This window comes from Xyrauchen texanus, chromosome 20 (genome assembly GCF_025860055.1).
Source record: "Xyrauchen texanus isolate HMW12.3.18 chromosome 20, RBS_HiC_50CHRs, whole genome shotgun sequence".
In the NCBI taxonomy this organism is placed as follows: Eukaryota; Metazoa; Chordata; class Actinopteri; order Cypriniformes; family Catostomidae; genus Xyrauchen; species Xyrauchen texanus.
The window spans coordinates 2,322,273-2,337,518 of record NC_068295.1 but is presented as its reverse complement, the minus strand read 5'-3'; the positions used below and the strand labels follow the sequence as shown (position 1 = coordinate 2,337,518).

The 15,246-nt window shown below is 35.2% G+C and overlaps 1 protein-coding gene across 1 annotated transcript in view; it reads right to left on the bottom strand.

Annotated features, from left to right (window-relative positions):
- Nucleotides 1–15,089, bottom strand: part of eif2ak2 (eukaryotic translation initiation factor 2-alpha kinase 2) — a 16,237-nt gene extending 1,148 nt beyond the window's left edge. Inside the window, exons 1-19 of the mRNA XM_052151694.1 lie at nt 14,850–15,089; nt 14,550–14,679; nt 12,812–12,957; nt 10,916–11,051; nt 8,707–8,756; nt 8,445–8,600; nt 8,232–8,361; nt 8,113–8,153; nt 7,907–7,992; nt 7,798–7,825; nt 7,666–7,714; nt 6,313–6,389; nt 6,038–6,157; nt 5,723–5,848; nt 4,955–5,159; nt 2,917–3,060; nt 2,718–2,816; nt 2,550–2,612; nt 1–1,133 (exon numbers count right to left, since the gene is read on the bottom strand). The exon at nt 1–1,133 is cut by the window's left edge and continues 1,148 nt beyond it. Of these exons, the coding sequence (XP_052007654.1) occupies nt 1,035–1,133; nt 2,550–2,612; nt 2,718–2,816; nt 2,917–3,060; nt 4,955–5,159; nt 5,723–5,848; nt 6,038–6,157; nt 6,313–6,389; nt 7,666–7,714; nt 7,798–7,825; nt 7,907–7,992; nt 8,113–8,153; nt 8,232–8,361; nt 8,445–8,600; nt 8,707–8,756; nt 10,916–11,051; nt 12,812–12,957; nt 14,550–14,679; nt 14,850–14,950 (1,986 nt within the window). The 5' untranslated portion in view covers nt 14,951–15,089 and the 3' untranslated portion in view covers nt 1–1,034. The remainder of the gene's footprint in view (nt 1,134–2,549; nt 2,613–2,717; nt 2,817–2,916; nt 3,061–4,954; nt 5,160–5,722; nt 5,849–6,037; nt 6,158–6,312; nt 6,390–7,665; nt 7,715–7,797; nt 7,826–7,906; nt 7,993–8,112; nt 8,154–8,231; nt 8,362–8,444; nt 8,601–8,706; nt 8,757–10,915; nt 11,052–12,811; nt 12,958–14,549; nt 14,680–14,849) is intronic.
- Between the last annotated feature and the right edge of the window lie 157 nt (nt 15,090–15,246).

Genomic DNA, 15,246 nt, shown 5'->3' with positions numbered 1-15,246 from the left:
GGAAACATAATGCAAAACCTTACAGTGATTAACAGTGTCATCCACATGCATTTAACATGATTAGAGAGACAGGAAGCACACAGTACAGTACACCATTAACAGCCTGTTTCTGCTCTTTCTTATAGATCATTTATTTATTTGACACTTTCATTAAAAAGCAATGCAATGAAGAGGGACAATCAAACATGAGGGTGAGTAAATGGTGAATCCCCCACAGTCATTAAAATATTTCTAAATTGCACTTTTGCCACCTTTAAAGCAGTCTTAAATGTGAAAGTTACTCTGCTAAATGCCTTCCACATACACGTCACTGTAACAGTCTGGACCACGTGACTATTACAAAGCCAGAGAACAAAGGTCGTCGGGAATTCTGACTCGGAATGTCCATTTGAAATAGCTAAATCCAAAACTAATGCCACGTTCCAGACGAAGTCGGAGGTGGGAATACCCGAATTGAAATGTCCCACTTCCGACCTCAATGCCTCCCGGTCAATCACACGGTCACACGGGCACATCAAATATAATAGAAGAATTGTTCGCATGTCAATCAATGCCTTCGTTTTCACCTAACTTGTGTTTTGTCATTAAATGGCTACTTGATAGCCAGCTGGCTAGCATCCGGAAGATTTAAGTGCATGCCATTAAAACATGACGTGTGATTGACTGGAACGCGCTGAGCTCAGAAGTGGGAAACAAACGTGGGTATTCCCACCACCGACTTTGTCTGCAACGCGGCACAATCCCAGCCCGCTTGGCTGCAGCAGATGTTGTAGACATGCAGAAATAGCGATAGAGATTGGGCAAGCATCCGGCCTTCCCGCACCACCACCAAAGTGTATTCCCATACATTAGTCATCTTATGGAACCTCGTAAGGGACTGATTTGGAATACCGTTCACAAGCAGCAAGTCTGTGTTTCATTCATATATTATAGCGCTCCCCACGATGAAACACATTTATATTCTGTATTTCTAATAAACTGTAAATATAAAGTTCAATTAAGGCTTAAATAATAGATGTTCCCATCCAGTTCTTCTACAGGACCGTGGAGTGTTGATTCAGTTCATCGATCAGCGCTGTAGCATCTGGTCTGTCTTCGGGATTGTGACGCAACATTTTGTCTATGAGCTTGTGCTGTTTCACCAGCCGTGAAAAAACAAGACAGCTTGTTAGATAAAGGTCTTTCAGCTGAGAAAATACACCTGATATGATACTACAAATTGTATTTCTCTAGATCAGTGGCTTCTCAACCTTTTTGACTCCAAGGCCCCCCTCGCCCGAAACTAGACGTGTCTGATTAAATTAATTAGTCATGGATCATTTTTTATTCTAGAAGTCTCAGAAAGAGTCTGTTTATAATGTATGGGCATACATCTATAAGTATTTTAGTCAACTTGAGGCCCCCTTGGAAGTGTCCTGAGGCCCTCTAGTGGGTCCCGGGCCCCTGGTTGAGAACCACTGGCCTTGATAAAAAAATTTTTAGGTGCCTTAATGCCTTCCTGAGCTTTTCTCTCTCTCTCAAATTTTCTTTCTCTCTCTCTCAAAACAAATAAAATAATAATTTTTAGCATGCTGTACCAACCCTGGCCACCAGGTGCCACTATCAGTATGCATGGAATCTTACAAGGTGACAGATGACAGCTGTGGTTCTTGATCTGTTGATTTATAGTTGTCTTATACTCTAACAATAATGCTTTGCAAATCTTAATCAAGGAAAGAAACGTATATAACGCTAGAGAGACTTTTAATACATGAGATCCCACTTTGAAACGATTATACCTCACGGTACATTGTTTCATATGGCATTCTTTGTTAAGTGTAACAACAGATTTATAGATGTTTGATGACATTAACCACTGTAAACATGTGCTAGATAGATGTCTTTGTTCATTTAGATGCCTCTTACTGTAGTAGGCTCAGTAATAATGCATATCCTTGAGAATTTCACAGACCGAGGGACAAGCAGACAGCTGGACGATGTTTGAACAATGTTCAATGATTTGGGCAATGCTCATATGACTCATGCAAATAAACACAGTATTTAAAATTGAAAACACAGCAAGGAGCTCAAGTGCTGCCTCTTCAGGAAAAAAAAAAAAAATGTAGGAAAAAAAAATATATTTTTTTTTTGTTTAGGAAATTTTTTTTTATTTGAGATTAAAAAAAAATACTCTTCAAAGAAAAAAACATGTAATTTTTTTTTTTTTAGGAAAAACAATTATTTGAGAGAGAAAAAAAATTATTTGAGAGAAAAAAAATATTATTTAAATAATTTTTTTTACAAATTATTATTTTTTTTTTTAAGGAAAATTTGAGATAAAAAAAAAATACTCTTCAAAAGAAAAAAAATAATTTTGTAGGAAAAAAATTTGAGTGAGAGAAAATTTGTAGAAAGGCACCAAGTCACCTAAAAAAAAAAAAAAAAAATTCACCAAGTGATTTTTATTTTTTTCACAGTGCGGTTCAGGGCTTCTGTATGAATCAATCCGAACAAGATCTTTAGAACAACTCCTAAAAGGAGTAAAATGACCAATGCATGAAATGACTCACCTCAAAGCCAAACATCTCTGAGAACTGCGCTGGAAATTTCCTACTTTTTATATTATCCCAAATCTGAAAGTCACAAATTCAATTGGCAACCTGAAATGTCTCAAATACGAACGTATCAAATAAAGTCTCAATATGCCATTTGTGCATTAGTAAGATGCACAGCCTTACCTTGTCCTTTTCAGTCTTCGTGACAAGATTCCAGAGGAGTTCAAAGTAGGTGAGACCGAGAGCAAATATATCCACCTTTACGTCATAGCATTGAGTAACCTATATATTTTCCGATAAGAACAAGAAAAACGTTAGAAAATGACACATACCAATCCATTATAATTCTGGATAGAGCATTAATCAACGCCTCCTGACCCACCTGTTCTGGACTCATGTAAGTACGGGTTCCTGTCTTTTTAGTCCGTTCCATCAGTTGGTCATCGTTGTCATTTTCTGCTGCTGTCACGAGTCCAAAGTCTCCCACTTTTACCCCACCCTCACTACCAAACATGATATTGGCAGGCTAAATAAAAAAAACATGCAATCACTCACACAACATATTCCAGGTAACACATGTACATCTCTGAGATGTCCGTTTTAGATCTTTTCTGTCATGGCTCCGGCTAGTTCGCCGGTTTATTCTGTTGTTTTCTCTCTCCCTCTTGTCTCGCAGGACGGAGCCGGCACGCATGATCAGTGTTTCCATGGGAACACGGATCGTTCCGGGGAGGCGCTGATCATGCCACTGATTAACGTGCTTGCTACACCTGTTCCACTCTGATTGCACTCCCTATTTAATCCCTTGTGTGTCCTCAATATCTTCGCTAGTTTATTGTTTGACCTGTCAAGCGACTCGGTTTAGTTGTTGCCGTCTCGTGTATCTGTTGGTTGCCTGTGTCTGCCCCCATGTAGGGAAGTGTGACTACCTTCCAGTTTGCTGTATGCCTGTCCTCGCCATCCACAAATCGCCAGTGGAGGATTCCTCATCATATATGTTAAATAATGTATATCTTATAAACAATGTTAAAAATAAGTCTTCCGAATGTAAACACACACATCAAATAGACGTCTGGGAGATGTGCATGTGCTATCAGGGATGGGTATTTCCCACATTAGATGATATTTATAATCAATATATAAAATGCCACATGAAGTAATTTACATAGAATTTAGAGATTGGCATTATTGAGAATTTTGTATTCGAGTACTCTAACCCACAAACAAATGAGTAATCAATTACTCGTAAATAAGAATGTAAGTTACAAACATCAGGTATGACACGCATCATTACATTTCAATACAATACTCATTAATGCATTAATGACTCAATTGTAACTGCGAGATTTGTTCAGAGATTCAGAGGAAAAATACAATATAATTCAATCTTGCCAACAGCAGGCCAATCCGCAAAGGAATATCAATTTACGATATTCAAATAGTATTTTAAATAGTCGATTAGTTGGTGCTTAATGAGTACTGGTACTCGATTAGTCGATTAATTGTGCACATCCCTAATATAATTCAACATATTTAAATTAACTTTCATTTTATGGACCATGGTTGAAAAGCACTTAATTTCCCAGTTTTGTGTGAGCAACAGACCGAAATTTAAGTCCTTATTTACTGATAATCTTCACCTCCAGATTCGAAAATAGCGCGTTGATGTAATTAACGCTAAAACGCCATTGGTTCACATGTATTTAGTAGCTGAATACAATGATACAAACGCAGGTTAGACACAAGTTTCGGAGGAAGGCATGATTGTCAATAAATAATGACTTACATTTCAGTTTATTTCAACTAATAGTCCATTAGTTGGTGCTTAATGAGTACTGATACTCGATTAGTCGATTAATTGTGCACATCCCTAATAGAACTCAATACATTTAAATGAACTTTAATTGTATGTACAATTGTTGAAAAGCACTTAATTTCCCAGTTTTGTGTGAGCAACAATCCAAAATGTAAGTCCTTATTTACTGATAATCTTCACCTCCGCCAAAGTTCATGTTGAGCTATATCTGCATCAACATTCGAAAATAGCGTGTTGATGTAACTGACACCAAAACGGCATTGGTTCACATGTATTTAGTAGCTGAATACAATGATACTAGTCTATTTCTACTAATAGTCGATTACTTGGTGCTTAATGAGTACTGGTACTCGATTAGTTGATTAATTGTGCACATCCCTAATATAATTCAATACATTTAAATGAACTTTCGTTTTATGGACCATGGTTGAAAAGCACTTAATTTACCAGAATGCTCAAATTCACCCCAATGCCCACCCAAAAAGGAGCCAAACATCATGAAGCAGCTTACAAGATTGAAACCTCAAACAGAACAACAAAGGTCACGTCCACACGAATCCCCTAAAGTCACTGAAACAAGCTAAAGGTTGAGTTGAGAAAGTACCTTCAGGTCTCTGTGGATTAACCCTTTGGAGTGGATGTATTGCACGGCCTGCAGGATCTGTTTGCTGATATGTGCAGCGTCTCGTCTCCGCTCTGGACATTGTTCATTTGGATTATTCCTTTTATCAATCCAGACACGCAGAGTGTCTCCTTCACACAGCTCCATCTGGATGTAGAGGAACGTTGTTCCCGTGCTACTGCCAGAACTAAAGCCAACATGGAGATCGATGGGTTCTCAGGTGAAAGATTTCAGCTTCAGGTGTTTTTTTTGGATCATTCTAGTCCTAAATTGCCATACCATCAGTCTAAAGTCTATATAATATTCTCACCATTACGTCATTCCAAATATCGATGATGTGACTCTCAAAAGTAGATACCTTTGAAGAATTGTTTTGGGGGGTACTAGTTCAAATCATAGTACGCAGCTCTTGCCGTATAACACATCTATCAAGCTCCAAATCGGGTCCAAAACACCCGTTCATTTGTGTTTAGTAACTGAGCACAATGATACAAATGCAGGCAAGGCACAACATTCGGGGGAGGGCACGACTGACAATACATTTCGACTTACATTAAATTTTTTGGTGTTTGTCATTTTTGGATCTTGACAGTTATGGCGACTCTGAACTGTTTTTGTTCGACAAGAGTCGTGAATAGATTTCTTACAATTTGGAATGACATGAGGATGAGTAAATAATGGCATAATGTTATGACACATGTTAGTGTTTATTGAAAGTATTTGGTCAGTAGAAGGTGTTTGGTGAATTACTCTGAGTTGCTGTAGCTGTCCGAAGAGTCGTGTCTGTACATTGTGTCCTCGAACCAAGCGGTGTTGTAACGGACGATATTCGGGTGATAAAGCTCTGCCAATGCACTAACTTCACGTAAAGCTTTTCTGGGGAGAATTGTTTCATGACATTGGGTTATTTAGATACAGAACTAAAATAAAGGCATTTTTGCAGCTGTTTCTCAAAATCTATTGAGCTGCCGCCTAGATAGCTTTACTGGATCCCAAAGCACAACCAGTCTAAAATTGTAGGTAAAGTGACATTTAAATAAAATATCTTTATTCTCAATTACTTACTTTGTGCTCTTCACTATCTTCACAGCAAAATATTTGTTCTCAAGCTTTCGTCTTGCCCTGAAAACACGGCCGAAGCCACCTTTGCCAACTGGACTTATTGTGTCAAAGTCTTCCAAAAACCTACAGAGATGGACGTGTCAACTTATAATAATAGATTTTTTGTTCTTTTAAAGGCTTTTCAAAAGCTATGCTAATTAAAATGATTAATTAAAAAACATTAATTAAAATAAAATGTATGTTATTTAGAATAACTTAAAAATGAGGATTTGATTTACCTTGACTTCATGATCTGGTTTGCAGTTTGTTCTGCAGATGGCTTTGGTGGGTTGTGCCCATTCATGTTAGGACCATCCTGAGGAAAACACAGAAAAGAAAAGAAAAGAAAAAAGTTAAATAAAGAAAAAAGGAAAAAAGAACAAAGGAAAAGAAAGAAGAAATTAAAAGAAAAAATTAAAAGAAAGAAAAGAAAAAAAGGAAAAGAAATAAATGAAAAGAAAAAAGAAAAACAGAAAAAGGAAAAAAGGAAAAGGAAGAAGAAATTAAAAGAAATAATGAAAAGACAAGAAAAAGAAAAAAGGAAAAGAAAAAGAAAAAAGGAAAAGAAAAAGAAAAAAGGAAAAGAAAGAAAAAAAGAAAAAGGAAAAAAGGAAAAGAAATAAAAAAATAAAAAGGAAAAAAGGAAAAGGAAGTAAAAAAGGAAAAGAAATAAAAAAATAAAAAAAGGAAAAGAAAAAGAAAAAAGGAAAAGAAAGAAAAAAAGAAAAAGGAAAAAAGGAAAAGGAAGAAAAAAAGGAAAAGAAATAAAAAAATAAAAAAAGGAAAAGAAAGAAAAAAAGGAAAAGAAAGAAAAAAGGAAAAGAAAAAGAAAAAAGGAAAAGAAAGAAAAAAGAAAAAGGAAACAAGGAAAAGGAAGAAGAAATTAAAAGAAATAATGAAAAGACAAGAAAAAGAAAAAAGGAAAATAAAAGAGAAAAGAAATAAAAAAGGAAAAAGAAAAACAGAAGAAAAAGGAATAAAAGAAAAAAGGAAAAGACAAGAAGAAAGAAAGAAAAAGGAAAAGAAAAGAGCAAAAGGAAAAAGAAAAAAAGGAAAAGAAAGAAAAAATAAAAAAAGGAAAAGAAAGAAAAAATAAAAAAAGGAAAAGAAAGAAAAAAAGGAAAAGAAAGAAAAAATAAAAAAGGAAAAGAAAGAAAAAAAGGAAAAGAAAGAAAAAATTAAAAAAAGGAAAAGAAAGAAAAAAAGGAAAAGAAAGAAAAAATAAAAAAAGGAAAAGAAAGAAAAAAGGAAAAGAAAAATTGTAATACAAAGGAAAAGTTCGGAGATGCTTTAAAAGACTTTATAAACAGATTTCATCTTTTACATTTGTAACAGATTTGAATTTATTTTAACATGTTTTTCTCTTTTGCACTCTTGACAACAGCTTAAATTTGCCCAAATCTCTTAATTTTACAAGCATAATTCAGTAAAGAACAACATGCACATCTAATACGGCCGGCGTCCCGAAACACGGCCGTTCCTTCAGTCTTACTTTAATATACTTTTACTGTTGCTGAACATATCACACAATATACCATCACATCTAATCAATGAATAATCACAAGCATTATTGATGAATAATGTTACAATACCCCTTTACTGTTGGACAAACCGTTGGGCGACAGAAAACTGGGTGCTAATCTAAAAGAACGGGAAAGAAACTCATTTCAAGTCATTATTGAGATCCAATCAAACTAAATCCATATCAGTATATGAGAGCTTACTTTATTTTGGCCTTCGTATCCAATGAGCCTCACAGCCTGTAACACAGAGGCAATCCCATTGGATAATATGTGTGTTATAAACATATGAAACATGTGATTGTGAGAGGACGTACGGGACTTATGGCCATCGGGGGACAGGAAGAGTCTTTAAAGACAACACTATCACTGGTGCTGCTCTTCTCTTCAGACTGACTTCTGGAATAAAGAGAAGCGCACAGAAAACAGGTCATCAGTAAAACACATTTAATACAGTATATAGTCCAATGTGGTGCGTTAAATACACAATATAATGTTGCTTTGATCATTTGAACTTACAGTATCTCTGAGGATCGTGAAGAGGTGTCATCTTCAGAACTCTGTTAATGAAACACATGCATTAATGAGCAGGACCTCTCTAATAAACATCACATCAGTACAAACACAAAGTTTCCTGCCTGTGCGGTGAAGCTACACTCCATTATTTCAGCCCAAGCGTGCTGAGCTGCGAGATGCCTTGTCTCTCTTGAGTTCCTTCCTTGTGCTTCAGGGTATTCCTTTCCGTTTATAATAACTTTATAAACAAACCTGCGGAGCAAGAGGACATTTTCATCTCTAAATGCCTTCAAAGTTCAACACGGATGCAATATGTTGGCCTGTCAATGACTTACTCTGGGTTGTGCGGAGGGCCACTTTTGTTCACTAATTTAAATTCCAAAACTCGTTTATGTTTCTGGCAGAAGTCATTGAGACATGCAATGTAGTTGTTGTCCGGCGTGGTGCTCCGCGAATCCTCCGAGAAACTCGAATTTAAACTGTCCTTTGCACTTTACAAAAAAAACAAGACGTCAGAATGAATTGGTCCTTCTGTGCAATATAAAATAACCGTTCAGCTTTAAAACATTATGACTGAAAATCTTTGTTCATTATTACCTCACAGACGCGTCCTCTGACCTCACCGTACCGTTGCAGTTTTCATTGACCTTCAATATGTAAAAAAAACTCAATCAGAAATGACATCATCACAGTTCATCAGGTTACTCAAGATGTTTATTTACTAGCAATAAAACTATTGACAATCCCCTTATTCAAGTCAAGTGGATTCTTTTCATTTTCTTTAACTTTTTTCTTTTATTTTCATTTTTTCTTTTCTTTTCTTTTCTTTAAAATGTTTCTTTTAATTTTTCTTTATTTTCATTTGTTCCTTTTTTTTCTTTTCTTTAAATTTTTTATTTTATTTCTTTTCTCTTTTCTTTCTTTTCCTTTTTTCTTTTTCTTTCTTTTCCTTTTTGCTTTCTTTACTTTTCCTTTTTCTTTTCTTTCTTTTCCTTTTTCCTTTTTCTTTCTTTCTTTTCCTTTTCTTTCTTTTCCTTTTTCTTTCTTTCTTTTCCCTTTCTTTCTTTTCCTTTTTCTTTCTTTTTTTTTCTTTCTTTTCCTTTTTGCTTTCTTTACTTTTCCTTTTTTCTTTTCTTTCTTTTCCTTTTTTCTTTTCTTTCTTTTCCTTTTTTCTTTCTTTCTTTTCCTTTTTCTTTCTTTCTTTTCCTTTTTCTTTTCTTTTCCTTTTTCTTTTCTTTCTTTTCCTTTTTTCTTTTCTTTCTTTTCCTTTTTTCTTTTTCTTTTCTTTCTTTTCCTTTTTCCTTTTTTCTTTTTCTTTTCTTTCTTTTCCTTTTTCTTTTCTTTCTTTTCCTTTTCTTTTTCTTTTCTTTTCTTTTTCCTTTCTTTCTTTTTCTTTTCTTTCTTTTCCTTTTCCTTTTTCTTTTCTTTTCTTTTCCTTTTTCCTTTTTCTTTCTTTTCCTTTTCCTTTTCTTTCTTTCTTTTCCTTTTCTTTCTTTTCCTTTTTTCTTTCTTTTCCTTTTCTTTCTTTTCCTTTTTTCTTTTCTTTCTTTCTTTTCTTTCTTTTCCTTGTTCTTTCTTTTCCTTTTTCCTTCTTTTCCTTTTTCTTTCTTTTCCTTTTTCCTTTCCTTTTTCTTTCTTTTCCTTTTTTCTTTTCTTTCTTTTCCTTTTTCTTTCTTTTCCTTTTTCTTTTCTTTCTTTTCCTTTTTCTTTCTTTTCCTTTTTCCTTTTTCTTTCTTTTCCTTTTTCTTTTCTTTCTTTTCCTTTTCTTTCTTTTCCTTTTTTCTTTTTCTTTTCTTTCTTTTCCTTTTTCCTTTTTCTTTCTTTTCCTTTTTCCTTTTTCTTTCTTTTCCTTTTTCCTTTTTCTTTCTTTTCCTTTGTTTTATGAGTTACATCTGTGAATTAAAGCTGTAAAACATGTCCTTTCATGTTGCCAGTAGGTGGCGCTATGACTATAACTAAATAATTGCATGTAGTAGTGTTCAGGCCGAGACTCTTATCAAACATGTAAAGTTTGGGGCAGATTGGACATTGTATGTATGAGTTACAACAACTTCCTGTTTCATAGCAAAACATCAAAATTTGTCAGACTGTTGCGGCCGCGCCGTGCAGTGAAAACTCAAAAGCGTCGCAATTTAGCATCGCCAACACCTTCAGATTAGAATCACCAAATATGAAGGAGATCAGATGAAATCTCTTGGAGGAGTTTGTTAAAGTACGAGGCCTGGAAATGGAATAAACTGAGCAAAAATTGAAGAGAAAAATAAAAATGGCTGACTTCCTGTTGAGTTTAGGGCAAGGGTCTGAGAGACTTTTTGTAGGTATCGTGATGTTACACATGTGTACCGATTTTCGTACGTGTAGGTGAAACGTAGCATAAAGCGCACATCATTGAAAGTTGTAGGTACCGCTATTGAGCCATTTTGCCACACTGAATTCTGAAACCCAAATCAGATGAATATTTTCACCACTTCTGATGCATGTGCAAAGTTTCATGAGTTTTCGAGTATGTTTAGACCCTCAAAAATGTGATTCATTTGGGAAAAAAATAATAAACACCTTGAAGAACAATTGGGTACTTGCACCATCGGTGCTCGAGCCCTAAATATTCTGTACTTATGACTTTTTAATGCACAGAAATGCTGATCACAAACAATTTTTGGGGTGATTTCTGCACAACCGTTTGTGTGCCATTATTTAAATGATTTAGTCTATTATTGTGGCATAATCCATTTTAGATATACTATGTAAAAACAAAACAATAGTCAATGTCTTTTGCTCCGTGAGACTAAAGGAGATATTGTCTTACCTCTGTATTTTGTGTTTGACATAACTCTATATGAACACAGTAAGCTGCTGCCTCTCTGGCCTCCTTCTTTGTTTTGCCAAACGCTTCAGGAAATTCTTTATCATTGCAAACGTACTTACAAACATAAGTACACAATCTGCAAAAAATTACAAAAGACATTTACAAACCTTACAAATGTTGTGTGGTCTACAGGAACATAAATGTACAACTGAAGTCAGAAGTGTACATACACATTAGCCAAATACATTTAAACTCAGTTTTTCACAATTCCTGACATTTAATCATAGAAACATTCCCAGTCTTGGGTCAGTTTGGATCACAACTTTATTATAAGAATGTGAAATGTCAGAATAATAGTAGAGAGAATTATTTATTTCAGCTTTTATTTCTTTCATCACATTCCCAGTGGGTCAGAAGTTTACATACACTTTGTATTTGGCAGTATTGCCTTTAAATTCTTTAATTTGGGTCAAATGTTTTGGGGATCCTTCCACAAGCTTCTCACAATAAGTTTCTGGAATTTTGTCCCATTCCTCCAGACAGAACTGGTGTAACTGAGTCAGGTTTGTTGGCCTCCTTGCTCACACATGCAGCAGATTGAGGTCAGGACTTTGTGATGCCACTCCAATATCTTGACTTTGTTGTCCTTAAGCCATTTAGCCACAACTTTGGAGGTGTGCTTGGGGGGGTCATTGTCCATTTGGAAGACCCATTTGCGACCGAGCGTTAACTTCCTGTCTGATGTCTTGAGATGTTGCTTCAATATATCCACATCATTTTCCTTCCTCATGATGCATCTATTTTGTGAAGTGCACCAGTCCCTCCTCCAGCAAAGCACCCCCACAACATGATGCTGCCACCCCCATGATTCACGGTTGGGATGGTGTTCTTCAGCTTGCAAGCCTCACCCTTTTTCCTCCAAGCATAATGATGGTCATTATGGCCAAACAGTTCAATTGTTGTTTCATTAGACCAGAGGACATTTCTCCAAAAAGTAAGATCTTTGGCCCCATGTGCACTTGCAAACTGTATTCTGGCTTTTTTATGGCAGTTTTGGAGCAGTGACTTCTTCCTTGCTGAGCAGCCTTTCAGGTGATGTCCATATAGAACTCATTTTACTGTGGATCTAGATACTCGTCTACCTGTTTCCTCCAGCATCTTCACAAGGTCCTTTGCTGTTGTTCTGGGATTGATTTGCACTTTTCGCACCAAACTACGTTCATCTCTAGGAGACAGAATGTGTCTCCTTCCTGAGCAGTATGATGGCTGTGTGGTTCACATGGTGTTTATACTTGCGTAGCTATTGTTTGTACAAATGAACGTGGTGCCTTCAGGTGTTTGGAAATTGCTCCCAAGGATGAACCAGACTTGTGGAGGTCCACAATTTTTTCCAGAGGTCTTGGCTGATTTCTTTTGATTTCCCCATTATGTGAAGCAAAGAGGCACTGAGTTTGAAGGTTGGCCTTAAAATACATCCACAGGTACACCTTCAATCAGAAGCTAATTGTCTAAAGCTTTTCCAAGCTGCTTAAAGGCACAGTTAACTTAGTGTATGTAAACTTCTGACCCACTGGAATTGTGATTATAGTCAATTAAAAGTGAAACAATCGGTCTGTAAACAATTGTTGGAAAAATTACACGTCATTCACAAAGCAGATGTCCTAAACGACTTGCCAAAACTTTAGTTTGCTAATATTAAATCTGTGGAGTGGTCAAAATGTGTTTTAATGACTTCAACCTAAGTGCATGTACATTTTTGACTTCAAATGTAGGCCTGTTTTATTGCAAAAATAAACTTGGCAGGCAAATTTAAGGGCTGGAACTAATTTTGTAGAATTATCAGTAGAAATAAAAAATGTTACCCTGGAATTTGAAAGAACAAGCATCGATACTCACTGAGTGGTGCTTCCTGGATCCATTTTAGTCGACTCCCGGGTCTTAAATTCTAACTTACTCTTCTGTGAATATTCATTGAGCCAGCCAATAAAATTCCGTTGAGTTATGGTCACGTTGTTGGAATTAACCGGTTTAGATGATGTTGTCTGAAGTTAAAGACATGTAAAAACAGAATTCCCTAAATATTTTGTATATTATATAAAACATTATATAGAAATAACCTATAATAAACATAACAAGTATTCTGCCATCAAATATTTTTGTGTAATTGACCATTTCTCCAGGCATAAGATTTCCTAGCTTTGATTCTCACATAATAAAGTCATTTCAAATTAACATTCGATGTATAGTTATGTATTTATTTTTTAAGTAATTGTGTAATAAGCAGAATAATGTACCATTAGTTGGTCAATATTGCAACATAATACCCCTTTAGGGTGATAGAAGAGAAGTTCCTGATCACTCAGTCAGGGTTTATTTTGCGATAAGGATCGACTGATTGTACGATATTCCTTACATAACAAATATTAACCCTTGTGCGACCTTCGGGACATTTTTGTCATTTTCGATCATTTTGGCTGTGTTAATGCCAACGGCATACATTTTGCCAAAGGTGTGTATTTTGGGGGGAATTTTGACATTTCAACCTCAGTTCCTATAATACATCTATAATACACTGTGTAGTTACACTCAGGACCTTCAGGACAAAAATATCCCCATTGAAACCCATTAAAACTGCAATATTTGATCCCAGTGCGATTAAAGCATTAGATCATGAATTCTATGATATTATGCTTTCATTCTGGAGCCCTGGCTTCAAAATTAATTTGTATATTTTTCACCATATGGCGCCATTTTTCTCATGTTTAGCCTATGGAGCAAATACAAGCTTTTCCCCCATTCAATTTTCAATTTCAATTTAAAAGTACATTATTGGCATGATTGTGTTTACATACAATATTGCCAAAGCATTAATACACAAAACAGATAATGACAAGACAAATAATAATAATACAATTATAACAAATAGCAATAAAATAAATATAATATTCTCTGCTTGCTGTATTATAGAGCACTGCAGGCCAATTGAATACATTATACAGCTAAAATTGTGTGTGTGTGTGTGTGTGTGTTGGTATGGATGTCAGAGTGTGTGTGTCTGTGTATGTAAAAAAAACTGTGATATTATATAAACAAACTGGCAGTTAAAATCCTGAAAATGCATATTTGGTAGTTATGATCAGGACTGAGGTTGATGAAAAAAATTAACCAATTTAAAGTGGAAAATAATATACATTTTTGTTAGTTAGTTTTTTGACATGGACAATTTTGTCCTCTAAGGACCTCCATTTTTTTTAAAATTGACGCACAATGGTTAATAAGAAATATTAGTCCTGAAACGAGTTACATTTTCGTCTGTTCTCAACCAAAACTGATTTGGTCAAGACTATTTTGATTATTTGTATGCTGACTTTATGTGCTTTCTGGAGCTTCAAAGTTATGGCTACCATTCACTTGCATTGTATGGACCTATAGAGCTGATATATTCTTCTAAAAGTTTCTGTTTCTGTTCTGCAGAAGAAGGAAAGTCACACACATCTGAGATGGCATGAGGGCGAGTAAATGATGAGTGAATTTTCATTTTTGGGTGAACTGTTCCTTTAAATATAAAACCTAAGTATTCATATTTTAAAAAACCTATATAAGCTCTATATAACTTATTAAGCATAACACTTACAGATTCTATATTGTGTGATCCCTTCATGTCAGCGAGTGCATTCCTGGCAGCATTTTGCTTTGCCTCCTTCTTGGTTTTGCCAGTGCCATCAGGATAACTTGTGCCATTTACAATTACCCTGCAAGTGAACCTAATAATACAAATGGAAAATGTTAAATAAAAAACCTTTTTTTTAAGTGTATCTCTGTGCACTGGTTTGAGAGCCTGTATTAAAATGTACATATGCATTTATGTAATATTAATAATATAATTAAAACAATGATAGTAAAATATAAAATATGTTAGAATCGTTTTGCATACGTTTTAAGGTGGCTTGGCCCTTCATTGGATCCTTCCACGTATTTCACAGTGGATCCGCTCTTCTGTTGGTACTCATTCAGCAAAGAAATATAATTCTCCATTGCAAAATTAAAAAACGAACAGCAAACAGTTCAAACACAGTTGAACTAAGTAACAGTGTGAGAAGCTGTTCCTTTTTATATCACGGAATACTACTTTCATTTTCTTACATTCAGATCGGTTAAGTTTCGATTTCCGGATATCTACGTCATCTGTAAACACTGGAATGACCAATCAAACCCGCGCAGGCTAATAGGCCACACCTACATGCATAAATTATCCTTCCCGGAATATAACCTGAACGTGCCCATATACAGCAGTGACAGATTTCTTTTTAAAACCAATTTTTTTAAATATA